At 41.2% G+C, this 26769-nt stretch overlaps 1 protein-coding gene across 9 annotated transcripts in view; it reads left to right on the plus strand.

Annotated features, from left to right (window-relative positions):
* Nucleotides 1–24424, plus strand: part of CFLAR (CASP8 and FADD like apoptosis regulator) — a 41068-nt gene extending 16644 nt beyond the window's left edge. For 7 of the 9 annotated variants that reach the window (XM_053665147.1, XM_053665150.1, XM_053665149.1 and 4 more), the window contains exons 3-10: nucleotides 745–856; nucleotides 2649–2784; nucleotides 3667–3752; nucleotides 6615–6672; nucleotides 9319–9368; nucleotides 10070–10151; nucleotides 21788–22298; nucleotides 23796–24420. In XM_053665147.1, coding sequence (XP_053521122.1) covers nucleotides 745–856; nucleotides 2649–2784; nucleotides 3667–3752; nucleotides 6615–6672; nucleotides 9319–9368; nucleotides 10070–10151; nucleotides 21788–22298; nucleotides 23796–23934 — 1174 coding nt within the window. In that variant the 3' untranslated portion in view covers nucleotides 23935–24420. Of the gene's footprint in view, nucleotides 1–744; nucleotides 857–2648; nucleotides 2785–3666; nucleotides 4491–5782; nucleotides 5874–6614; nucleotides 6673–9318; nucleotides 9369–10069; nucleotides 10152–21787; nucleotides 22299–23795 lie in introns of those variants that run through there. The other 2 variants (XM_053665153.1, XM_053665155.1) reach the window with 2 other exon arrangements.
* The last annotated feature ends 2345 nt before the right edge of the window (nucleotides 24425–26769 follow it).

Here is a 26769-nt window from a genome sequence, read left to right on the forward strand (position 1 = left end):
TGGGTGGGCCCTACAGGATGGGGCAGGGCCTCAGGGAATCATCAGGGTGGGGCAAACCGTGTGAGCCAGTTTGATGGAGTCTCAGATAATGGTGCCTGCCTGCCAGCTCTGTGACTGTGTTGGGGAGGGCTCAGAAAATGAACAATGGCCTCTGCCAGCACCTCTCTTTGGAAAAAAGTTGCCTTCTAGCTCCTGCCCTGATGTTTCCCCATATTGTCTCGATGCCTTTTAGTCTGCTTCCCTGCACTGGAGCTCGGAAGGAGTGAGTCCAAGGAAGTCTGTGCACGGGCCCTTTAAAAGGAACCGTCTAAGACTCCAATAGTTTGTCTTCTACAGCCTCAATCCCTGCTGGTTTTATACAGCTAGAAGTTATGGAGACTTATCTCCTTGACACTGGAACCCTGGGCTGGAGGCATATTATAAGGCTGGCACCCCTCATTCCTGAGATGTCCCTCCTGATTTTTATCTGCTACACATGGGTGTGGGACCAGTTCATAATTCCACAGTTGTAGGACTTCAATTCTTCTTGATTACTGATGGTTCTGAATGATAGTTGTTCTACAGTTCAGTTGTAATTTGATGTGTTTGTGTAAGGAGTCAAGCTGTGTTTACCTATGCCACCATCTTGACTGGGAGTCCAAGAATTAGTCTTTTAACCAATTATTGGCATAGAGGAGGCATAGGCCCTTGGTGTTCTCACTGGGACTTGTATCTGAATTTTAAAGAAACTTACCTGTCTTACAGAGTACTGATGACTGAAATTGGTGACAATTTGGATAAATCAGATATGTCCTCATTAATTTTTCTCATGAGGGATTATATGGGCCGAAGCAGGACAGCCAAGAATAAAGATAAGGTGAGTTTTTTTTCTTGGTTCGTATTCCCAAGAGCCGATCAGAAGTTGGAGGATACTCTCTACAGTGTGAAGAGGGGGAAGCAGGCATTTCAGCAGGGAGGCCCAAGACGGGGGTGAAGGCAGAAAGTGAGAAGGGTATGGTTTTTTAAAAGATGATTAATTAAAGATTTTATTTATTTTTTCTTAGAGAGAAGGGAAGGGAGAGAGAATGAGAGGGAGAGAAACATCAATTGGTTGTCTCTTGTGTGCTCCTTGACTGGGGACTGGGCCGACAACCCAGTCATGTGCCCTGACCAGGAATTGAACGGGTGACCTTTTGGTTTGAGCTATGATGCCAAACCAAACTGAGCCACACTGGTTAGGACATTGGTTTTATTTTGTTATTTATTTATTTATTTATTTTTTAAATAATAACATGATGGTAAGAAAATTGGTTTATAGATGAGAGGAAACAAAGTGATATCTTATGTGGCCCTGTTTGTTTCTCTCATCCATGTATTTTATCCTTTACTTGTGTTAAATTCATAGGCCTGGGTCGTGTATCAGTTTTCTTCCCACTTTGGCAGATCATCTGGTGTACAGGTAGTTTCATCTGCTCACTCTGAGTAGAAACAGGTGAGAAGTGCTAATCCACTCTCACCTTGTTCTCTTACTTACATGTCTTCCTCTTCAGCCAGCTCAAGGTCAGCGTGGAGTCATTAGGCTGCATGTGGAGATAGGTCCTTGTGACTGATATATCCAGGGAATGGCAGAAGTAAAGATTTGGGAATGAAAATTAGGTAGGGGTGAAGATCTCAGGGATGTTGTGATTTCTAGGAAAGTATTTAAATTTCATTTGGCCTTATATGGTACTGCTGACCTAAGGACAGGCCAGGAAGAGCTCAGGCCTCTGGTATTTGACAGTACATCCGTAAAGGACCTGCTTCTGAGGGTAAGTCATTGCTCGGGGATTTCCTCAGGTTTCTCAATAATTACAGATTCTGAAATCCAGGAATGCAGAATGATTGTATGCCCCCACCATCAAATGGAAAATAGGAAGGAAAATGAAAAAAATCGAACTCTTTTTTTTTTCGGTGTCTTATAATCAACTTACCTCCCAATCATTTATATGGATTTAATTATGGTTACTATATTTAAAAGTAAATAGCACTTAAGAAAACAAATGTTAAACAGAAGGGAAATAAAACCAAAAGCAATGACTGTTTTTGCAATATAGTTCTTTCATAATTGCTGTGCCCTGGGGTAAATGAATAGCAAAATGCCCTAACCTTGAGATTTTGCTACCTCATATGCTCTGAGTTGGAGTGAATTGGAATATCCAGCATTGATTAAAACGTATCTTTGGGGTTTTTCTAGTAAGAACTTTCCCCAAACTACCTTCTCTTTTACTTTTTCAGGAAAGCCCCTAGAGTTTTTCAGCAGAATACCAGTTTGACTTTCAAGAGAAAAAACTCAGGAGTATTTTATTGTATTTTTAGGCCTGCTCTCTCATCATAGTCCTTGATGACACAAAATGGCCAAGTGTCCATCTCCATCCTAGGCACAGGCTGGCCACCAAAAGACTTCCACCACCATCACTACCTCTTTACTCAGTAAAATTCAGGAGTATAATTAGCATCCATCCTTAGAGGGACTGTCAAACAGAGAGATTTGGTTTAGGATCTCTGAAGGTCTGAACACACTCTCCACTTGCTGCCTTTTCTTGCTGTTATGAACCACAGCCTGAAGTGTTGCATCTGGGACTTAATAGTTGGCCTTACTGACATTTATTTCTTATTGGTGCTTCTCTTAGAGTTTCTTGGATCTTGTGACGGAATTGGAGAAACTGAATCTGGTTGCTCCAGATCAATTGGATTTATTAGAAAGATGCCTAAAGACCATCCACAGAATAGACCTGAAGACAAAGATCCAGAAATACAAGCAGTCTGGTAAGCAGAATTTTGGCCTCTTAGTGGCCTAAATACCCTGTGCATGGTAGATTCAGTTGGTAAATATTCATTGTTGGCTGGGTAGATGGAACAGAACCTGAATATTCACAGCCCCTGCTAGTCTGTGATTAGAGATCATATCCCTTTATATCCTTCATAGCCCAGATCCACTGACTTCATCACTTCAGGTCCATGACCACAGGTTATGGGGAATCTTGGGGAATCATGTTGGGGAATCTTGGCCTTCCCCAACATGCTACCAAGCAGTTCTTAGCATTCCCACCTTCAGGAGAGAGTTTACACTCCCATTTTCTGCACTAGGTGGAGGTTCTGTGGAGCTTTGGGGCTTCTGAATATACGCCAAGCCCTGACCACCAGCTGACACTGGGTGGTATCTAATCCCGTGACTGGGGTCTCAGAGCTGCCCTGCGTGTATTCTGAGTTTCACAAAATCTTTTCATGAAAAAGGGTGTCTTTTCTGCTGATAACCGCTTCCTTGGTGGAAGGGACCAGATTCACATTGGCCTTCTCTTCCATGCCGCCCCTCCCCCATTGTCTTTTAGACTCAGCCTCAGCTTGGGCTCTGCCAGCATTCTGCTGCCTCCAGAGTCCCAGCCTGAAGGACGTGGCGGGCACCCAGTGATCCATAGACTCTCCCCCAGCCATCCCCACTCCTAAATGAATGATGAGAGTAGCATTTTTAGTCTATTCTTAAAGACATTGGTAGAAGGGTCATCTGATCTGATATTTTGAATTAAGGAGGTTGCTGGAAAGGTTAGGGTATTTTCAGAGATGGAGATTGACCTTGGACTGAGCCATTGTTGAAGATTCATTTGATAATAATCGGAAAACCTTAACTCAGAACCTCTTTTCTGCTTACAGCTCAAGAAACAGGAACAAGTTATATAAATGCTCTCCAAGCCTCTCTCCCAAACCTGAGTCTTAAGGATCCTTCTTATAACTTAAGGGTGAGTCTGGAGCCATATTATGGACCCAGCATGAAACAACTTCAGAAAGTTAATTAAAATATCCATATTCTCACAGCATGTACTTTAATACCTGGAAAATTTTTGACAGAAATATTCATTTATTTTAATAAAATATGTATAACTTCTTATGATTACAATGACATGTTCATTGGGATAATTTGGAAGGTACAGAGAAATGTAAACAAAGAAGAATAAATTACCTCTATCCCAAAATGCAGAGATAACCACTGTAGTCTCATTGTGTTCCTCTCTCATTATTTTTGTATGTCTGTTTTGGTGTATTACATATATAACCAAACATTTTTTTCACTGTCCATTGTTCCTTTGAAAATTTAGCTTTTTAAATAAAATTGGGCAGGACATGCCCATGGACAAAAATAATTTAAAATGGTACTCGAAGTCTTTTTTAAGTATATTTTCTTTTAGAAGAAACTGTAATTAACTATTTTCTTCTCTAACTATCCAAAGATGGTCTATACACATATCAGATTTCATTTTTGTTTTATGCATTGTCCTGATCTGGGAATTCTTGGAAATTATTCCATATGATCCTATATGTAACTGCCTGTATTTGATCATTGTTTTAATGGTTACACATGGTCCTACTTCTAGATGTATAACAATGCATTTAACCTTTCCTTATGCATGTGTATTTAGATTATTTCCAATCTTTTGTTACTACAAATAGTGCTTCAAAATAAATATCTTTGTATTTACCTCTCTGGGCATTTGCTTTTTATTGAGCTTATTTTAATGATTTCGTTACATGCGTTTTGTTACTGAGGGATGTTACTGATTTGTGAACATAAATACCACATAGTCACTTCTGGTTTTTGTGATAGTAGGCAGTGCAAGGCATTCTCAGAATTGTTCTTTGGTTAATTTCTCTATCCTGAGAAGTTAATCTTATTGTATTCTCATCCTCATCCCCATATAAAAATATATGGAGTTTGTAGTGAGGACTTAGACCACAGCGCAATTTCATGGTTAAATTACAAACACTTTCATAACTATTCCTGTGATATAAATAGTTTCATGAAGAACATATGCTGTAAGACATACCAGAGAGCAACGGAAATCAGAGCTAAAATGGATGTTAAGGATTATACCATCCAGTCTCCTCATTCAGCAAATAAGAAAACATAGTCCTACGGAATATTAAGTAATTACCCACCTCCAGCTATCACCAGATTCTGCTCCTTCCTCTACACTGTGGTGTATTTAATAAACTACATACTAGACATGCCATCACTTAGATTTAGCTATCATTTTACAAGAATCAATTATGATTTCATCTTTCTGGATCTTTGTGATACAAAATCTTGAGACAAAACTGATTTAGGATGCAGATCTAGATTTCAGATCTAGATTTTTCTGAGCTTCCTCTGTTATTGTCTATCTAATGTGAATTATGTTATCATTCTTAGGTAAAAGCCTGTCATATTTTTACTATTGCCTTTCTCTTTTGTTAATGAAAGTAACTGTTCATTGCCTGTGTAGCCTATTGAGAACTCAGATGCTCTGTGTGTAAACGTCTTAAATTTGCTGTATGAATCTGTGACCCTGATCACTCACTTATTTAGTAATCAGGTACTGTAGCATATCAATTCAGTGAATTTCTCACAAGATTTAGGAACTGAACACCTGGCTATGAACTCATACAAGCCTGCAAAGTGCTTTAAAAGTTACAATGGCATTAAATGACACATGATACCAACATATTATAAAATTGAGTCCTCTTTATTTTATTTTATTTTTTTGCAATGTCATGCTTTTAAGATATAGCTTTGATGTAATGTTATATATTTTTAATAGTATGTAAAAGTGAATGCATATCCATATGGGGCTTGAACTTCTATTTGGTATCATCAACCTATGGCTAAGTCACTGGTTATTAGGGATAAAAGGAAGTTACATGTTTTCCTTTAATTTAGACACACAGACTTAAAGTCATAGCTTAATGAACAGTCTACTTCTCTCTTTTGGCTAGGATAGCTTCAGAGGAGAACTGTCATTTGAAAGCTGAGCATATCAAATGATTGACAGTATGTGATATGTGTACCTTACACAGGACCTGTCATCTGAGAAGAGAAAGAAAGGGTCGGTTCAATCTTCATTCTCTGATTAATCTCACTGTAGCCCTGACAAGTGGTACCCGTTATCAAGAATCAAGCCCATATGGGGCTATGTATAGCTAGGCAATTATGGAAAACAATAACTGGACATTTATTAAGCACTTCTGTGTGCTAGGCACTATCCTGAGTGCTTTGTATACATTTATTTTCCCCCCCAAATTTATAAGGTAGATACTATTATTGTCCTCATTTTGAAGAGTAAGAAACGGACATATAGAAGTTAAATAACTTGCTTGAAGTTACATAGACAGTAAGTGGCAGAACTGAGATTTATAACAAAGTTTGTCTGGACTAGAATTCCTACTCTTACTCATACATACATTGCCTCTATGTTAAAGGATCAGGTTGAAGGTTAATTGCATGTTCTAACAACTTGTTCAGTCTTGGAGTTTTTATAGTAACTCTACCATAACATCTGACTTCAGTGAGTCATTTTGAAACATTCTAATATGCTAGTTTAGCATATTTACACATTAATTGTGTGTATTTTCACTTCTTGAAAAAAAGAGTTGCCTTGTTCTTTGGCTACAAGATATAGGATTCATGGAGTTAATGGCTCTTGCTATTCTTCTTTAGATAATTTGACAGTGAATGTGGTATTTCCTTTTCCTGGGGTAAAAATCTTACTGAGATATTTAAAGAGGTGTACTATAATGTGACTCTGAAAACCTAACAGGGATTATGACCTTATTCTTTGTATTTGAAGCTTCAGAATGGGAGAAGTAAAGAACAGAGACTCACGATGAGGCAGCCTGACATTCAAAGTAAGACGGACTTCTCTTTATGTTCACTCTTTATAAATGCTTGATAATTCCAGTACAAAGTGTTTTGTTCTTTAGAGTTGGCCATTTTCTTTATCTATACATTCTAATTAAAAGCCCTCAAAAAATAAAAAGCTGTTAGAGTCTTAAAATGTATTCATTGGCATTTTTAGTTATTTACATAATTCACTTACAGTATTTGAATTTAAACACCTCTTACTCTATCAGCTTCAACATTTTGGCTATATATTTTGTAGAAATGTGACATTTCTACCTGAAACGGAGCAGTAACCAGGCCATGTTAAACATTAAGCTAGCCAGGATGATGAGCCATGTTAAGCCTAGTATTGTTCAGCAGGAAGAAGAAAGGTTGCTAGGGTCTTCTTTTATAAGCCTATTTAATACATTTATGTACTCTTTAGATGACATCCTCCTCCCCTAAAAAAATACAATAAAAATCTAGTTATTTCTACCTGTACAATCTCTCTCCTTTCTCTTAAAATATCAGCACTTGATCTCATCTTTTTTTAGAAGTGTATTTCTTTTGCTTGTCTTGAGTCCTCCTTTAAGGCTGAGACTCTGCAGTGGAGATGGTTATGCTTCAGAACTCCTAGAGGCAGGCAGAGATTGATAGGCAGGTTAGGAGGGCTCGCTCAGTGTTAACTGAGGAGCCTGCACTTTGTCCTCTGTGCAGTGGAGATCGTGAACATTGTAGTAGGACAGTGGTTTGATGGGAGCCGTCTTTGTATGGCAGCCTCATGCCGCCCACGTGCACCTGGAAACAAGCATTTTGCCCAGATTAGCCAGATGGTGACACGCTTGCCTGTCGTTTCCTACCTAAAATTCCACTCTCCAGGAAAAGTAAATTAGGAGAAGTAAATTAATTCCTGAAATGACAGCATTTTTTAAACTACTGGTGAGGTGGAAAGAACTAGCATTCTGGAAGCTGTTTAAAGGTATTATAGGAGAGCTGGTAGATTTGGACAGGAATTAAAAACAATCCGCATTCTTTCTGCTGTGCTCCCTAATGGCAGGTTTAGCCTTGATTGGAATTATGCAGGTGAGGTAACTGAGGCTCCCCGCACCCTTAATGATACTTAGGGGAGCTAGTTACCTGCTTTTGTCTGGACATGATTTATTTGCTAATAAAAGAAGAAAACATTCTGATAACTTGACAGAAATCTAACAAAAGTTTAAAATAATCACACCAAGTATTTATATTAATTTGGATTTCTAATGAGAGATTTCATCTGGATGATGATGAAGATGATGATAACTATAATTTATTAAGCTCTTACCAAGTGCCTTAGACTGAGATGGATAGATACATTATATAGATTTTGTGATTTGTTAATCTGTTATCTATGATTGCCAAAATTCAAAAAGATAAAGTGAGATTTCCTCTTAATTCTAAGTATCAGACATAACCACTATTAATGTTTGATTTATATGTATCTAAGGTTCTTATTTTTCACATATGGATGTGTAAATATATGAACACAAATAAATACATATTTTAAGTACATTGGATCAATGTTATATTATTTAATAATTCATTTTTACTTAGTATAGCTTGTGTATCTTTTCATGTCAAATACATACAGATCTCTCTTATCCTTTTTAATGTTGCATAGGATTCCATTATATGCACCATAATTCGTTTATCCTGTTTCATCTTGGTAGACCTTTAGTTTCTTTCTAGTTTGGGACCATTGTAAACAGTCATTCATTAGATGGATGCCCTTGACATTTTTGCACACTTGCTCTATTATTTCCATTGGATAAACTTCTAGAAGCAGGATGTTGTTTTAAAGGGTGTTGATAATCGTTTTTTTTAGAAAGGTTGTTTTGACTTTTACAGCTTTGTGCTCATTTCCCCCAAATCTTACCCATTTGGACACTATCTTTGCCTGTCTTTAGACATTATATCCCATTTTTGCAAAAATATTATAAAAGTGGATATTGGTTTGTTCGTCTTAGAGATTAAAAAGAACCCTGAGACTGCAGGAGGAAACTTGCCCAAGATCACAAAACTTGCCAGTGATGGGGCTAGGACTTGAGCCAACCCTCTATGGCTTAAAACTGGTGGTTTCTCTACCTCCTTGGTAGGTAAAAATGGGCTAATAGCCATTTTTATTTAACAAAATGTACTAAAGCCTAAAGGCTCATCTACACTTGCTAAGCTCAACGTCCCTTATCTTGCCATTGACATTTTATTTTATGGTCTCCTGGACTGAGAAAACATGGCCATCTGTTCAGTCTCTAAGGCTTTGGGTGTTGTCCACGGTTTTAGTGCATGTAGGAAATACTGATACTGTTTTCAGTAAAGTTATTGGATTCTCCCTATCAGGTTAAAAATTCACCAGTCACCTGGTCTTCATCTGGAGAAGGGCAAGGAAGAGCCTTCTTTTACTCGCTACTTCAATAGTTTTTCTCCATAACCCCTGTTTAACATGGGGACTTGGGTTTTCTTATCATTTTTTCACTGTGAGGTTAGAACCTTGGGGCTGAGTATAGCTGAGCAAAGGAGATTGGAGAAGAAAATAGAGGAAGAGACCATTGTGAAATGAGGAAATGCAGCCAGCATGGGAGTTCTCCTATGCTTAGTTCTCCTTCAGCTTTGTAAATGATTTCTGTCTCATTCACCAGGAGAACCAGTGAAGACATCCATTCAAGAATCAGGAGCATCTTTGCTTCAGGTACAGAATAAATGATCTGATTTGGTATTGTACTGTGTGCACAGTATCTGTGGAGAATACTGACTTCTTTAAAAATATCTGTCCATTGAGAATTGTTTTTTCTGTGACAGAATGGGATTTTGAGAGTGTTATTCTCCTGAGTACTGTTCTAAAGCGGAACCTTGTTTGTGGCAACAAAGTGGATTGCATTAGTGGAATGTAGGAAAATTCCAAAGTGTCATTTATCTTTTCAGCTGAGTGATTACTGAACAAACTAGGAAGCAGTGAACCTTGACTTGCTCTGGCTTTTCCTTAGGCCGATAACCTGTCTGTAAGGAGAGGCAATAGAAGGCCTTGTTTTGTACTAATTTGGAAAGATCTCACTTGCACAAAATCGGATTACTGAGAAAAAAAGGTCATCTATCTTTTCTTTTTGTTTCAAATTATCTTTATCCTGCAAAGCTAAGACACATGCATAGAGACTGCAATTCTCATTAAAATTAAATAAAAACTTAAATAGCTTGTTGTCTTAAGCACATTACTTGAATAGAGGAAAATTTTTATATTAGTGGGAAATGCCAACTGTGATAACTTCAGGCTCAGACGGACTTACCTGCCAAAGGAATGTTTAAGAAAGTCCAAAAGAAAAAATGGTATATAGGTGGGACCTTGCGGAAATAGCAGTATCCAGAGTCTTTAACAATCCCTGCTTTCTTTTCTAGCACATACCAGAAGAAAGATATAGGATGCAGAGCAAACCCTTAGGAATCTGCTTGATAATTGATTGCATCGGCAATGACACAGGTAGGTGTGGCTGCTGCAGATTAATTGATGCCTCGCAGTGAGACCGTGGCACAGGCAAACTGCATTCATCAGTGTGATGACCACTACGCTGCTGTAACAAACCACTGCCACAATCTGTATAAAGGGGAAATTTCATTTATACCACAGCCTACTGTGGATTGGTCTATACCTGATATTTAGTCAGGGCATTGAACTCTTTTCCCTTAGACTGTCAAATAAAAAAGGACAACAGCCAACATAATAGCCGTCTGGTATAAGTGAATCAAATTTATATCTATTTTTTTGTCAGCTCAGTAAACAATATATATATTTTTGCTGCTGGAGAATGTTAGTAATTAGTTTATGTGTGCCATGAGATTAAAAAGGTTGAAAATTGCTGGGCTAGAGGGAGCTTTATTCCATGTGGTCATTTAGTGGCTTTGTCATCTGAGGCCTTAGAGTTTTCTGCAGGATCCTATAGATCTAGCTGGTGGATGAAGGAAGTGCATGATCTCACGCACATTTGGGAACCAGGCCTCAGGGTGGTATACATCATTTCCACCTATATCCTACTAGTCAGAACTCACTCATATGACCCCATCTAACCTCACTGGACTAGGAACTGAATCTAGCTGTGTGTCAGCAGGAAGCTGAAAGAGGATGTGGGGAACACAGAGCCTTTGTCTGGCACAAAGGCGTAATTTGTGAAAGGTAGTGAGCTTTAGTCTTGGCTTTCCATGCTGGTTGCCGTGGCAGGGGGCAGTTCTGGGCCTCTGGGGGGGTTACAATGGAAGGCTTTCTGGTTTCAGTATTACCAGATACCTCATCATTTCACCACATAGACCATGAAGCTTTTAAGGAGTATATTAAAGGTATGCTAAATGAGTGTTTTCTTAGAGGCAATGTGTCACTTAGTTCTGTCAGCCTGCACTTTGGCTGTTGCCCAGAGTCTGCTACCTGTATGTCACTATTATTTGGATCTGAATTGATTCTTTTATCCAATTGTTGGATATCTGACTCGAATGAAATCAGTCACTGGTGATGCATCCAAAAACAATGAGAAGAATCTGGATAAGTGGAATGTGGTTAATCATTCACCTCTTCTTCGAAGAGGTTGATCATTCTGTTTCCTTCCAACTTTGCAACATAAAAAAAAATACATTTCATTATTATGCTATTTACAGTTGTCCCAGTTTCTGCCCTTTGCCCCCTCCACCTCGTACCCCCCCCCGCCCTCCAGCAATCCCCCCACTTAGTTCATGTCCATGGGTCATGCACACAGGTTCTTTGGCTTCTTCATTTCTATACTATTCTTGACATCCCCCTGTCTATTTTGTAACTACCAGTTATGCTTCTTAATCCCTGTACCTTTGCCCCCATTTTCCCCTTCTCTCTCCCAGCTGATAACCCTCCAAATGACCTCCATGTCTATAATTCTGTTCCTGCTCTGCTTGTTTGCTTAGTTTGTCTTGTTTTTTAGATTCAGTAGTTAATAGTTGTGAATTTGTTGCCATTTTAATGTTCATTTTTTAATCTTTTTCTTAGATAAATCCCTTTAACATTTCATGTAATAATGGCTTGGTGATGATGAACTACTTTAGCTTGACCTTGTCTGTGAAGCACTTTATCTGCCCTTCCATTCTAAGTGATAGCTTTGCTGGATAGAGTATGTAGGTTGTAGTTCCTTTCTTTTCATCACTTTGAATATTTCTTGCCAGTCCCTTCTAGTCTGCAAAGTTTCTTTTGAGAAATTAGCTCATAGTCTTATGGGAACTTCTTTGTAGGTAACTCTCTGCTTTTCTCTTGCTGCTTTTAAGATTTTCTCTTTATCTTTAAACTTTGGCATTTTAATTATGATGTAGCTTGTTATGTTCTTATTTGGGTCCAGCTTTTGGGGGCTTTTTGTGCTTCCTGGACTTGTATGTCTACTTTCTTCACCAAATTAAGGAAGTTTTCTTTCATTATTTTTTCAAATAAGTTTTCGATTTATTGCTCTTCCTATTCTCCTTTGGCATCTCTGTGATTCAGATGTTGGTATCTTTGGAGATGTCCCAGACGCTTCTTATACTGTCGTTTTTTTTGTTTTGTTTTGTTTTGTTTTTTAATTCTTGTTTCTTTTTGCTGTTCTGGTTGAATGCTTATTTCTTCCTTATATTCCAAATCATTTATTCGAACCCTGGCTTCCTTCCTTTCACTGTTGGTTTCCTATAGATTTTTCTTTATTTTACTTAGTATAACCTTCACTTTTTCCTTTACATTCTTGCTGTACTCAATGAGTTCTTTGGGCATCCTGATCACCATTATTTTGAGCTTGCATCTGATAGGTTGGTTACCTCCATTTCATTTAGATCTATTTCTGGGGTTTTGTTCTGTTCTTTCATTTGGGCCATATTTCTTTGTATTCTCAATTTGGCAGCCTCTCTGTGTTTGTTTCTATGTATTAGGTAGAGCTGCTTTGACTCCCTTAGTAGCATGGTCTATTATAGAAAAGCCACCAGTAAATTGTGTGGGGTGGAGCCTTAGGTAATCTCCAGGGCAGGGTAGGGCAACCTACTTTTCACCACTGTTTGGCTCTGTGTGGGAGGAGGGCTTGGCAAAGGGTCAGTGCCTGGCTTCTGAAGGTTTGCCCAGAACTCACTCCGTTTCCAGTCACTTTACCCACTCCCCATATGTGAATGGCACCTTTCTTGCTGTTGCTCTGGTGCTGAATCCCAGAGTGTGTGGGTTTGCATATGTTCTAAGATCATGCAGGCCCTTTAAACGGAGTCTCCTGAAAATCCCATAATTTATTCCTCTGCCCAACCCCCACTGGTTTTTATAGCCAAAAGTTATGGGGATTTATCTCCCCGGTTGCGGAACCCTGGGCTGTGCAGTCAGGCCTTGCGCTGGGATCACTGGCTCCCAATTTATCGCTCCCAGTTTTTCTCTGCTACACGTGACTGCGGGACCGCCCATTCTACAACCACCACCTCTCCATGCCACACCACATCTCTTCTCCTCTCCACCTGTCTCTGTCTCCACCCCTCCTACTTGTCTGGATGAATGTGGCTTCTTTAAATCCTTGGTTGTCAGACAGGTCTGGGCATTATTTGTTTTGAGTTTAGTTGTAATTCTGTCTGTGGTTGCATGAGGCCAAGCATGCCTGCCTATGCCTCCATCTTGCCCAGAGTCCTGTCTTCTTAAGGAATGCTCTCCTGGTCTCAAGGGGGCTCTGGTGGACACAGGGATTCTGTAGAAATCTCACTGCTGTGGCAATCAGTGGCTCTCAGTGCATCACACTTTCACTTCCTAGAGAAGAGTTTGTCCTTCGTGGCTGCCCTGCTGGCTCTAAGGACACCGTCTTTCTGAGGCCTAACTAATCTTCCAACATTTTCTTAGAATGAGTCAGAGGTATCTGTTAGTCTCATTTAAAATGTTAACATGGTGAGATTTATGGGAAAGAGAATCTAACAATATCAAATTAGCAAATACTAGGCTGAATGTTCCAGGATTTCCCAGGCTGATTTCAGATATGATCTCCTGTTCTCATGTCCTATTTTTGGTTAAATATGACAAGTGCTGTTTACTTAGCTATAGATAAGTGTCCTTTCTTTGGTAGCTGTTAGTACCCATGTAAGGAAGAGAAGATATTTTCTCAATGAGTAATATCCTGCTTTAAAAGATACCAAGTAATTGACTTCTACTTTCTACTTTAATCAGTTCTGGTTTACTCATTAGAGTTTCCCTGGTGCAAGATGTATGTCTGCTGTATAAAGAGAATTATAAAGATAAGCCATGGTCTGCTGTGAATTTGAGACTAAAAGCCATTGTCTATGCTTGCTTCCCTTGCTGGGTTGTAGGACTGTTGCCAGCAAGGACTGAATGAATATTTGTATATTTCTGCATTTCAGCAGTATGGTTAGAGTTGGACCCCATAATATGACTGCATGGGTGTGAATCATGGGCATGTTCTAGCTTGTGACCGTGGGCAATTTTCTTCTCTATGTCTCAGTTTCTCTTCTGTAAAATGGGTTAATAACAGCACCTACCTCACAGGGCAGTTGGGAGGAGCAAGTGGGGGTAAAGGGCTTAGAGCGGTGCCTGGTACATTGTAAACACATACTAAATACCAAACAGTATTTTTCCAATTTGTTGTTTAATTTTAGTTGCAAACCACTAAGCTAAAATTCGCATAGCTGTGTGCATGGTAAATGGAGTCTGATCCCAGATAAGCGGGGGCCTGAAGCCTGCGCTGGGCTCAGCGGTGTGGGGCAGGTCCCCACAGACTAGACTGAAGTGAAATGGCAGAGATAACTTGAGAGGACAGTAACTTCTGAAGAAATTCCCAGGTAGAAAGCTAGGCAGACCACTCCTACTAGTCATCAGTACGAATGGGCTTGGCAGAGAAAAAGGATCTGAGTGCCAAGGCCAAGGCAGGGTGCGGGCAGGCAGGAAGTCCTGATTAGAGAAAAAGATGGAAAGGAGGGTAGAACTGGAGATGAGGTCTGGGGCACTTGTGTCACTGGACTGAGGTATGAGCAGGTTGTGGCCTCTGGTGTATCTTTACATCTGCTTCCTTAACTCAAGCCTCTGGGAACAAAACAAATATGGGTTTGACGTCTCTTCTACAACTCCCTCTGGGCTCAGGTGGCTAGTTAACAGGTAAGAAACAAGAAACCATGCTTCACTCCCATAGTGCTGTGGCTGTTTCCTGCCGAGGCGAGGCCTCTCGAATCGTCACAGGCCCAGCTGAGACTTGGCACAGCAGGAGAGTGTTAATTGATACGAACTGGGAGGCACAGTCTCTTCTCACACCCTCTCTCTAGGCCTCTGGTTCTTCATTTTCCAATACCCTTCCGATAATTTTTCACTGAGGCCTGGGGTCCTGGTTTGGTCGACAGTAGCCTTAATTACGCCCAGTGTTCTTTATTTCCATCTAAACAGTGGGGGTCGACGGGGGCACTTTATCTGGAGTGATTATTCGGGGCTTCTTCGTCTCTTGCGTAGTTAACTTTGTCATGTTGTTAACATCGAACATTTGGGAGGATTGTGGGAGTCTGGTAATCAACATTATTGCCAAGAGAAACAGGGGATCTGAAAGAAACTAACAGTAACATGATAATACTGACTTGGGAGTGGTAGTGATTAGAGTATAAAACTAATTAAAAATGTACCATGTGCCAGATGTTAGGGTGGTCAGCGACAAGGGCTGTGAAAGAATTCATAGAGAAGAGAAGAAAGTGCAGGGGGCAAAGTTTTTTTTCCCTTTTTTCCTTTTCCAAGAGAGGGAAAGGGCTAGGTGTGGAGATGGGCACCAGCCCGAGGGGTTAGGGCTTTGGGCTTTCACCGGGTGATGGGGCAGTCGGAGAGCAGGGTGTTTCAGCTGGGCTGCAGTTTGTCTGGATGTCATCTTTGGGTACAGGGTCCTGGTATGTCCTATTTTGTAAGTTCCCGGAGCATCTGTGCCTTCAGGGCGCTTCTAGCAATGTTCTAGTCCTGGGGATAAAGACTCATAAAACAATTAGGGTCAGTCATCCTTTGTGAGTCCAGCCAGCTCTGGCAAAGAGGGCCTGAGAAGGGGGCTTTTGTCCTATTACCAGGTACTTTGCTAATTCCTTTACATGGGTTCTCACTTAATCTTCATAAATAATACTGTAAGCCAGGTACTATTGAAACCACAGGGCTCGTGCTGCCTGTCACCACTCAGCCAAAAAGCAGAGACAGGGATTGAGTTATAATTAAGCTTTTATTAATATCAGAGGCCGGCAGTATAAGAAGGTGGTGGGTAAAAACCTTGACATTCATTTTACCTTGAGCTTTCAGAAGCAAGTGTATACAGGCAGCAAGTGGGAATTTGGGAGGGGGATCACCCAGGGGGGAAGCACAGACTTGCTGTTTGTCTTGGGAGGGGAAGCGGAAAGGGGATTCACGCAGCTCCGCCCCAAGCTGGCTCCATTTGTTCAGGTCTTATCTTTCCTGTTTACATTAGAATTCCTCTCTTCCCTCAGGCCTGTGGTTGATAGGCTAGAAGTTACTGTACTCTCTGGTTAGGAAAGATAAAGTCTTCTAATTCACCGGTTGGCTGTAAATTGCTCAAACTATTTGGCTTTGTTTAATTTTCAAACAACCAAAAAGTCTCAGTTGCCTCATTACACTTGCCCAGGAATTTTCCTAGCTTTTTTTCTGTACAGTCTATTACCCCATTTTCAAGGTGAGCAACCAGAGCCCAGAGAACTCCCTTCGTAACTTCTCTACTAACTAACACAGCTGGGATTTGACAGCTTCACTCCAAAGCCTCTGCTTTTAGCTGCTTTGCTATAATATAACTTCCATGAAAGTAGGAAGCTTGTCCATCCCTTTTACTGTGTCTCCAGTACCTGAAACAGTGCCTGGCACATAGGACCCCAAAACATATTTGGTGGGTAAATGAATGGAGGAATATGTGCTTCTAATCTCAGTGTGTTTCTAAAACGATTCCTTTGTATCTACAGAATTTAGCAGACTCCTATACCTATTTTCTGCCCTCAAAAAAAGAGAGAGACTTTTATCCAGAGAATATGCAGGTCTCAAAAACATTCATAAGTTCATTCTTCCTTTAATGTCGTAAATGTTTATTGAGCACCTTCTAGATGCAGAACAGCATGCTAGGCCTTATGTGAAGCAAATATGGAGGCAATCAGATGGAGTCTGTTCTCAGAGCCATGTTGTGAAAGAGAAGGTGATTTTTGGAGTGGCTTGTTCTCAAGAAGAATCCTCAGTAACCTCTTCTTGGAGCAGATGTGGAGGCGTAGGGATTTGGGGCCAGTTCTCTCAGTTTGGTGGAATTAAAAACAAGTCCTGGTGTTGTGTCATCTGTGTCAGTGACCTTGCAAAGCGAGGCCAGTGTCACGTCCTGGTTCTTGCAGTGCCCTGACATAGTGCTGACCTTTGATCTTGTCAGGAATGGAGGAGTGAATGGCCTGCATTACAGGCTGATGAGCTCTCAGCCTTGATCTGGAGCTCTGGTTGGTTTGTCGCTCCTGGATAGAAGATGGTGTTTGCAGATTAGGAAGTGTTTCCTCTTCTCTCTTCTCCACCTGCCTCTTTCTGAGAAGCTTGGAGATTTTTCTGCACTTTTTCACCAAGCAAAGACTTTGCTTTTTCTAGCAGGTGCTATTTCCCTTGTAAATCTTGAATAAGTAAACTTTATCTTCTAACGGAGCAACAGGAAATGCGAAAGCCTACAGGTAGTTTGCTGAGATGCTTTGCAGCTGCTGCTGACGCTTTGAAACAGGAAAAGACACCAGGTTCGTGCTGCCTGTCACGTGCCAAACCCAATAAGAGACAGGGATTGAATCTTTATGGGCAGTTATGCAGATGTTCAGCAATCTGAGAAGACCGTGGGTTGGTACCCTAATAAAACCATCTTATATTTTCTTTCCAAGCCAGCCTTTTTATAACAGGGAATAAACTAGGTGTGGTGAGGGGTTTCGAAATTCAGGGAAAATTAGGTGAAAGAAACTGCAGCATTCTCGTCCCGGGCAGTTAGCTGTTCCCGGGGGCGGGTGGTTGTCTGGAACTCAGTGGCCCGGATGCCTCCACTTGTTCCCCAGGCAGTAATATCTAGTGGTGCCCAGGAGGTCGGCTGTCTCTCCTGGAGTGATGGGCCTTAGCCGCAGATTCTGAAACAACAGCTTTAACATATGCATTACCTACTAGACTTATTAACTATTTACCTTAAACTAAAATGTTCCAACTCTTGAGTCCCCGCTGTCACCTACACTCACCAGACCCATCCTAACTGCACTGCACAGCTTGAAAACCCCCCATCATATTAGAAAGTTGGTTTCTGACAAACAGTTCAAGTTAACAAAGAAAGGGCTGGGTCAGGAGTGGAATTTCCAGGGGGAGTAGAATGAGAACTGCAGTTGTTGAAGTTTTATATTGTCTTCCTCCCCCAAGTTTTTCTTCCCTATTTGTGGGAAAGGAAGTACAAGGAGGTTATGATGCTATAAAAGGACACAGAATCTGACTGCTCTGAACCTTTGGTTTCGAATACAGAGACCTCTCTGGGTTCCGTGGGAGAGGAACTCTGCAGGCTCTGCGATTTGCAATTTGAGATGGCTGCCTTTGTTTTCTTTAAAATTATTATGTTATGGTTGTAAGCACTCACAGTTTGCACAGTGTCTTGGCAGAAACCTCATGGGACCCTCACAGTCACCTTTTGAGGAATGTAGTGTAGGCATTAGTATTAATCCCAATTTATAGATGAGTAAACTAAGGCTGTAACTTGTCATGTAGTTACTACCCCCTTGATCCTGTGAAATAGCCTGGACTATCTCTGCATTCTTGCTGGCCCAACAAAGAACGTTGCGGTTCCTAGCTGACATCAGTCACCACGCTGCCTCACTGTCTGATAGAGGAAAGCTATGATATTAAGGGGAAACGTCAGCCTCAATGATTATAGGCAAGTCTCTTCAATGACTCTCTTTCCATAGGGATATTTAAAGGATGCTCTGTCTAGGTCTGAGGCCCCATCCGGACTTGAGTTCTTATTGTCCTGTTCTTGGCATTGAGGACCTGAGTGGGTTTTGGCTTCACCTCCATCTTTAGCCTTTTTTCTCCTGTTCTATGTGGTAAGGACTTCCTGCCCTGCCCTCAGATTCCCATCCCTTTCTCAGCCCCTCTGCTGGTGTAAGCTACTTTCTTTCAGGACTAGGCAAAGTTCAGATCCAGCAAGTAAGGTGAAGAGGCAGGACTTAAACTCAGAACTTGTAGTTCCAAGACTGGTTCCTCTTTTGCCCTGTGCTATGCAGCTTGCCTGCTCACTGCCGCATGGCAGCTGCTGCTCCAGCAGGAACCTGCAGGAACAGGGGGTCCTGATAAAGTAAGGCGGTAGAAGGCACAAGTCAGCATTTGTCCTGAGCTGACAGTTCCTCCGTATGTCAGCATGGAAACACAGACTATGGCTTTCTTCCTTTTTCTTTCTTTGCTTTAGCCTTTTTATTATTTTTTGAAATGATTTTTTTGTTTTTTTGGTAACACGACATACAGTATTATATTAGTTTCAGGTGTATAACTGAGTGATTAGACATTATATAATTTACTAAGCGATCAGCCCAGTAAATCTAGTAGCCATCTGACATCATACATGGTTATTACAATCATATTGACTGTATTTCCTATGCTGTGCTTTACATCCCCATGACTGTTCTGAAACTAGCAATTTGTACTTTAAAAAAAAATTATTCTTGTTTATTCTATTACAGTTGTCCCAGTTTCCCCGTCTTGTCCTCCTCTGCCCAGCCCACGCCCCGCTCCCACAGTCAATCCCCACACCGTTGTCCATGTCCCTGGGTCATTTATTCATATTCTTTGACTGGTCCCTTCCCCTTCCCACCCTTACCTCCCGCCCTCCTTCCCTCTGGCTGCTGTCAGTCAGTTCCAGGTTTCCATATCTCTAGTTCGGTTTTCCTTGTTAGTTCATTTTGTTCATTAGATTTCTCACAAGTGATGTCATTTGGTATTTGTCTTTCTTTCAAGGACTTTGATAAGGGAGGAAATCTATCAGCCCCGAGAAGGTTTTGAAAAAGAACAAGTAAACAAAGCTTTGAGCCTAGTATTCCCCTATTTGCTTCTGCCCCCTAGAGGAGAAAATATTCCATGATTAGAGATAGGCGAGCCCTGAAAGAAACCGCCAGGGATGACACAGCAGTGGTGGAACTGAGGACCTAGTCCAGGTGTTCTCGATGTGCACTCCTGGGCTTCATCCCGAAGGCAGTGCTGGGAGCCGAGCCCTTGCCCGCCACCTCGGAGCCCGGCTGGGGCAGGGCCCCGGAGCCCTTTCTGCTGCGCTGCGTTTCTGTGAAGACCTGCGAGTTACTTAATAGAATATCAGCAACCCGTGTATCATCATGTCCTTTATTTCCCTGATAATACTTATTTATCATAGGGTTTTAAGGAGCTTGGCACCTTCTTTATATCTCTTCATTATTATGTGATACACATAATTAATTTATTTCAGCGTTACCTGAGGGCTAGGCAGAGAAGTAGTCCCACTATAGTCTTAAGTCTTGGTTATTGCCATTCCCTTTTCCTGACAGGAGAGACCAAAGGACTGAGCTGATGATTTATTTATCTAATATTGTGTGCAAATCACTCCAAAATTTAGTGGTTTAGAAGACCAATACTAATATCTCTCCCAGTTTCTGTGCGTTGGGAATCTACGAGTGGCTTAGCTGGGCTGTTCTGGCCTACAGTGTCTCAGGAGGGAGTGTCCAGTTGTCAGCCAAGGTCATCTGATGCTCAAGTGGGACTAGAGGATCTTCTTCGCAGGTGGTCACTCACGTGGCTGGGAGGCGGTGGAAGGTTTTCATTCTTCCTGTGGGCTGTCCACAGGACTGCTTGGGTGTTTCCGGGCACGGCAGCTGGTTCCCCCTAGTGTGAGCAGTTCAAAAGAAAGAAAGAACCAGGTGGAAGCCATATCCTTTTCGGGATCTAGCTTTGGAAGTCATAGTATCCCTCCTGTCACATTCTACGCATTAGAAATGAGTTACCAAGTGTGGTTCACATTCAAGAAAAGGGAATAATATCTCTGTATTTTTACGTGGTACCTTCATTTATGTATTTCCTCTTGATGCTTTTCTGTGATTTTTAAACTAGTAGGAGATGGGATCCCTTTGTCCCGGAAGGGAAGATGGGAAGAAATGTCTGTTCTAATTACTATTGTGTTATTTGGTTTGGGGTGAATGCATGATAGGCTTCTGGAAGACCGTTCCTCAGGGGAAAAAGAGAGGTGGGCACATAATCGTAAGCTGTGGAAACAAACCCAGAGAAGTTCATGAGCTAATAGTGTGGGTGACAACCTGAATTAGTTGATGCTTGTTTAGCCTCTGGGCTTTGGACAGAACAGTTTTTTGTTTTTTTTTTTTTTGCCCTGCAAATGAATAAAAACTGGAGGCATCTGTTAGACAAGGAACAGAAACCAAATGGGTGAGTCAAATAGTGTGGAATTTTCAAGTGAGGAAGAGAAAGATGTCTCTCTACTGTTAGAAAGATAAAACAATTCAGGAGGCTGTGTTTATTTCTCCAATGAAGGTAAACTGAGCAGATGGGAAAGAAATGGACTTCACAGAGTGTCTGGGGTTCCAAGGCTATAGAGACTTCTAGAATATGGACACAAACGTTTTAGAAAAGAGAATAGGAACGAATTTTCATTGAGCACCAGGAGCTTTATTTGTATTAATTATCTCATTCAGTCCTTACGGCATTCTCATAGGGTGGGTATCACCACTTCCATTTAGAGCTAGGAAGACCCACTTCCTAAAGATCATGCTGCCCCTCCGTGTGGCTAGGTCAGCAGACACAGTCTGCTTTTCCTACTGCATTCTACAGCTTCTGGAGTCAAAGTCAAGGTCATTCCTGGAAACTAGAAGAATCTCTGGGGACGCTATAGGAAATCTTGGCCAAGGGTTCTCAGTGCATAGTCGGAGGTTACACTGGGAAGCAGGTCACAAGAGGAAGGAACTGGAGAGTCTGGAAATGACTTGGGGCCTCCAGATCATCCCGCAGCAGGTGGTGATGAGGGGTCTCGTGACCCATACCACCCTTTCTGCAGCGGTTTGGATCTAGGTTTGGATCGGAGCTCTGCAGATGTGTCCATATCCATGCTTACATACTTGTCTGTTTTTTTCCCCCAGAGCTTCTTCGGAATACCTTCACTTCCCTGGGCTATGATGTCCAGTGTTTCCTGCTTCTAACGATGAATGACATAATTCAGATTCTCTGCAAAGTTGCCAGTATGCCTCGTCATCAAGACTACGACAGCTTCGTCTGTGTCCTGATGAGCCGAGGGAGCTCCCACAGCGTGTTTGGTGTGGATCCGTCTCCCTCAGGGTTACCCTTAGATCACATCAGGGAGATGTTCATGGGAGACGCATGCCCTTATCTCGTAGGAAAGCCAAAGCTCTTTTTCATTCAGAACTACGTGAAGGCAGAGCACAGTCCGGAAGACTGCGGCATCCTGGAGGTGGATAGGCCAGCAGTGAACAACGTGAATTCCAAGACAAGGCAGTCTGGGCCCAGCATGGTTCACCGAGAAGCTGACTTCCTCTGGAGCTTGTGCAAAGCAGATGTGTCTCTGCTGGAGCGGCCCTCCATCTCGCCATCCGTGTACCTGCAGTTTCTCGCCAAAAAACTGTGGCAAGAAAGGTGAGCCACCCAGGCCATGGCTGACCCCTAGACCACTCGTTTATTTTTCCTGCTACTGATATGGAGGTGCCCCTCTTGGTAGAGAGGAAAGAGGATTTTTTATTCCCTGTTGGAGTTGCCTTAGGAGTACAATACAGACCCTGCACAGAGTATAAACACTTTGAGCTTTAGGAGGTCACTTAGTAGTCAGCTTATAGTTTGGATATTTTTCTTGAAAAAAAAAGAACTTTTTAATTGTTTTTTCTTAATTACAAAAGTGATACATCCTCCATATTGAAAAAAATCATTAAAAATAGAAGCTGAAAACAGAACATAAGAAGCAGTTATAATCCTACTTTTAGAACCAACCTCTGTTAACCAAATCTTGGTATATTGCCTTCCTGATCTTTTTTGGATACCTGCACAACCCTATATTAGTATTTTTAAAGCCAAAATAGAATCATCACCTACTATTACTTTATAATCTGCTTTTAGTCTGTGCAACAGTGTATCATAATTTTTATATGTCAGTATTCACGTTTCTGCAGCATTGTTTTAATGTCTGCACAGTAACCCATGATGTGGCTCTAACATAATTTACTTGTTCAGTCTTCAAGTTGCTGGACGGCATTAAGCTTTCACAAAAAGAAAGTATTAATATCTTTCTAGCTCAGTATTTGTGTTGATCTTTGTTTTCTTGGGGCTATTCCCAGGAGTGGGATCACTGTGTTGAATGACATGCATTTTTCAAAGCCTTTGATGCACTTTCTCAGACCGTCCTCCAGCACAGCTCAGCCAGCTCTGTCTGAGAGCACCTGCATCCCCAAGTTCTCATCGACACTGCATGCTCTTATATTTTTCCCAAGCCTTGACAATTTGATAATTAAAAAATGGTACCTGACTGTTCAGGCCTGCAAGTTTTTATTGTGTAGATGTTTTTGATATTTATGGGCAAGAATACTTTTTTAAGGGAAATATTAGTGACCTCATCTCCATTGAAGCTGATGGACCTTCCCTGTACCTCTAATGAAAGATTAGCAATCTTTTTTCACTTATTCCCCAGTTACAACTTAGATGATATTTCTGAGCCATCTGTGAAATGTCTTGTATCTCTGGGGACCCCAGGAATAGATCTCGTGGCCTGCGGCCCCCACCCCCTCGTTGGTGGTTCAGCAGCACAGGGGGTGCTAGAGCAGGAGTGACTGAGTCTGTCTTCTGACGAGGCGCTCGGGGGGCCAGTGGTGGTATCACTGGCTTTTTACATGAATCTTGGTTTGCATAGACAATCCAGGTGGTGTGTCTCCAGAGTAAGACTCAGTGGTTTCTTGGGGAAGGGGACTGACGTCACTGGGCCGAAGTGCTCAAGCTTGTTTGAATCACTCATGAAGCAGCTTGTGGAGTAGAAATGAGCAATTTCAAAGTGCTTTCACCTCAGTTGGCTCATTTCATCCTAATGACAATCTGTCTCATCTTTGATATTTGCATGGCATTAATCTTTGCCTTTCTTCTTCCCTCCAGAAGACGACCACTTGTGGAACTCCACATTGAACTGCATAACAGTGTATATAACTGGAACAGAGGAGTGTCCGATAAGGAGAGGTATTACGTCAGTCTACAGCATACCCTGAGAAAAGAACTCATCCTCTCCTGCAATTGAAAAGCCAATGACTTTTCTGGCTGCAAAAACCAGTAGAGATTGAGTCAGGAGAAGAAACTGCTGGAGCTCCAAGCAGTTCCCCTTAAAGAACTGACATACACACCTATGCAGACTCGCTCACTTAAAGCTCTGGCAGTGGAGTGGCGCTGGAAAAGTACGGGCCACACACGAGGAGAAACTGAACTGTCTGACATCAAGGTGAGCAGAAGTCATTCTCACTTTACATCCAGAGATGTAAAAAACTCTGAAACTTTCAATGTTAACTAAAATATCTTGATAGTTTCAGAAGTGTGCAATGATGAGTCATTGTGTTGTACAGCAGAAATTAATTATTAAATTTTTATGTACTCTCGGGGATGTGTACATATAGGGAATTTTGAGTAAATTTGTATTATTTGTATTAATTGTATTATTTGTTTTGTTTTATACAGAGTGTATATTATTGTAATTAAAAAATAAAAATTATTGTTAAGTAGCTTAGTTTCTAATATATATAAACATAATGTATTTATTTTATTTCAAACTATTTTGAAATAAATAGTAAAATATTATTTTAACTGTGTTCTCTCCTTTCATTCATGGAATCATGTCTATATCTCTATGTCTTTGTATGATATTTAAGCCGTTCAGTTTTTCACTGATTAAATGATGATATGAAAAAGCTCTTTTTTGCCCTCATTTGGTAAGAACTTCCTACCCTAGACCTAGGAATCCCATGCCCTTCCTAGTCCCTCTCTGGCATACCTCATCCTCTCTCAAGACTGAGCATTATTTAGACTATCTTATAACATTAATATCTCCCTTTGTCTTTGATTCTTCAGTCTAGCCAAGATTTGATTCCTCTATCAAGTAACGTTTCTCTCTTTTAAACCACTGTCTTATGTAAATTTTACGCAAGTATCGACTTCTTCCACTTCTGCATTTCCCATTTACTTCATTCTTTCCTGCTATCTGGATTTCACCTTAATCATTCTACCAAATCTACAGGATCCAAGGGTGCCATTGACTTTAACTACCAAACCAGTGGTCCTTGGATTCTATGGGGTTATTGTCCCCTTTCTACTCCTCCTCCAGGGTATTTTACTATATAAGTTGTATCAGGGACTTCTCTGGCCAAGTCTTCTTGGGATCTTTCTCTTCCTGATCTCTAAATGATCCTTCCCAAGGATCATTTCTTTTTTCTTTTTTTCTGTTGACAACTTTGTAGCTTAAATTACTACTGTCATGCCTCTAACAGGATGTATCTTTCTGGCCCAGATTCATCTCTTTAAGTTTAAATCTCACTCTGCAACTTTATGGCAGATGTTTCCACTAGAGTTTCCTTCTGTCACCTCAAACTCAACCTACTACAGACATTACAAACAAACAAGCAAACAAGCAAACAGCCTCTATTCAAATAGTTCTTCCTGTTGCCAGTTAATCACAACTCGGAACATCATTTTCACCCTCCTCCACCTTCTCTTCTGTTTCTACATCCAACAATTTTCCAAATCACGTTGGTTTTGTACCTATAATGTCTTTTTCATTTCTCTCCATCAGTATACTTTCCCTGCCTTCATTACCTCTTCACTGAAATATGTACCACATCTTTATCTCTCCATCCATTCATGGGCACTTAGGTTGTTCCCACATCTTGGCTATTGTAAATAAGGCTGCAGTAAACATAGTGGGCTTCTTCATTGAACCAAGGTAATGGCTTTCTCACTTGTCTTCCCCCTAGCTTCTCAATCCTACCATTATTATATTCTACAATCATACATGGCAACCCAAAGAATATCCCTAAATGCAGATTTGTCACCTCCCTCCTCAAAACCTTCAAGATTTTCCAGTGCAGCCCTGACTGGTGTGGCTCAGTGTGTCGGGAGTCATCCCACAAACCAAAAAGTTTGCCGGTTCAATTCCTGGTCAGGGCACATGCCTGGGTTGCAGGCCAGGTCCCCCATTTGGGGGAGTGCAAGAGGCAACCAATTGGTGTATCACAAACATTGATATTTCTCTTCCTGTGTTTCTCCCTTCTTTCTCCTCTTTCTAAAAATAAATAAATAGACTTAAAAAAATCTTGATAAAAAGATTTTCCAGTGCATACACAATAAGACTGTGGTTGGAGGGTGGGATGAGGGATGGTGTGGAGGAGTGAAATCATGGAGAAGACTGCTCTTATGAGTCCTGGAGTCCAAGGGCCCAGAGGTCCAGGAGCTCCAGTACCTGAGAGTAGGAGAAGGTGAGCATCCTCATCAAAGAAGAAGAGAGAATTTGCCCTTCCTCCTTTTTGTTGGCCCCTTCTTGGATTAGATGTTGCCCACCCATTGGTGCGAGTGGATTCTCTTTACTCAGTCTACTGACGGAAAATGCTAATCTCTTCTGAAACACCCTCCCAGACATGCCCACAAATAATACATACTGACTCTTTGGGCATCCCTTAATCATCGAGTTGATAAATAAAATGAGCTATCACAAGGTTGTGACTTGATGGTGGCATATCCTAAATCTTTTTTTATTGAGATATAAGTCACAAATCATCACTATGATTTAATTTCAGAACATGTTCATCTATCTAAAAAGAAACCCCATACTGCCCTGCCATGTAGCTCAGTTGGTTAGAGTGTTGTCCAGATAGGCCAAGGTTGGGGCTTCCATCCCCAGTCAGGGCACATACAGGAGTCCGCCAGTGAACGTACAACCATGTGGAGCAAACAATCCCTGTCTCTGTCTCCCTTTCTCTCTCCCATGCCCCCAAAAAAGAATGAAAGAAAGAAAGAAACCCTTACCTTTTAGTCACCATGCCTTATTCATCCCGCTCCTAGTCCCTAGCAACCACTGATCCACTTTGTTTTT

Source organism: Artibeus jamaicensis, unplaced genomic scaffold, assembly GCF_021234435.1.
Source record: "Artibeus jamaicensis isolate MK-2021 breed Jamaican fruit bat unplaced genomic scaffold, CSHL_Jam_final contig_391, whole genome shotgun sequence".
In the NCBI taxonomy this organism is placed as follows: domain Eukaryota; kingdom Metazoa; phylum Chordata; class Mammalia; order Chiroptera; family Phyllostomidae; genus Artibeus; species Artibeus jamaicensis.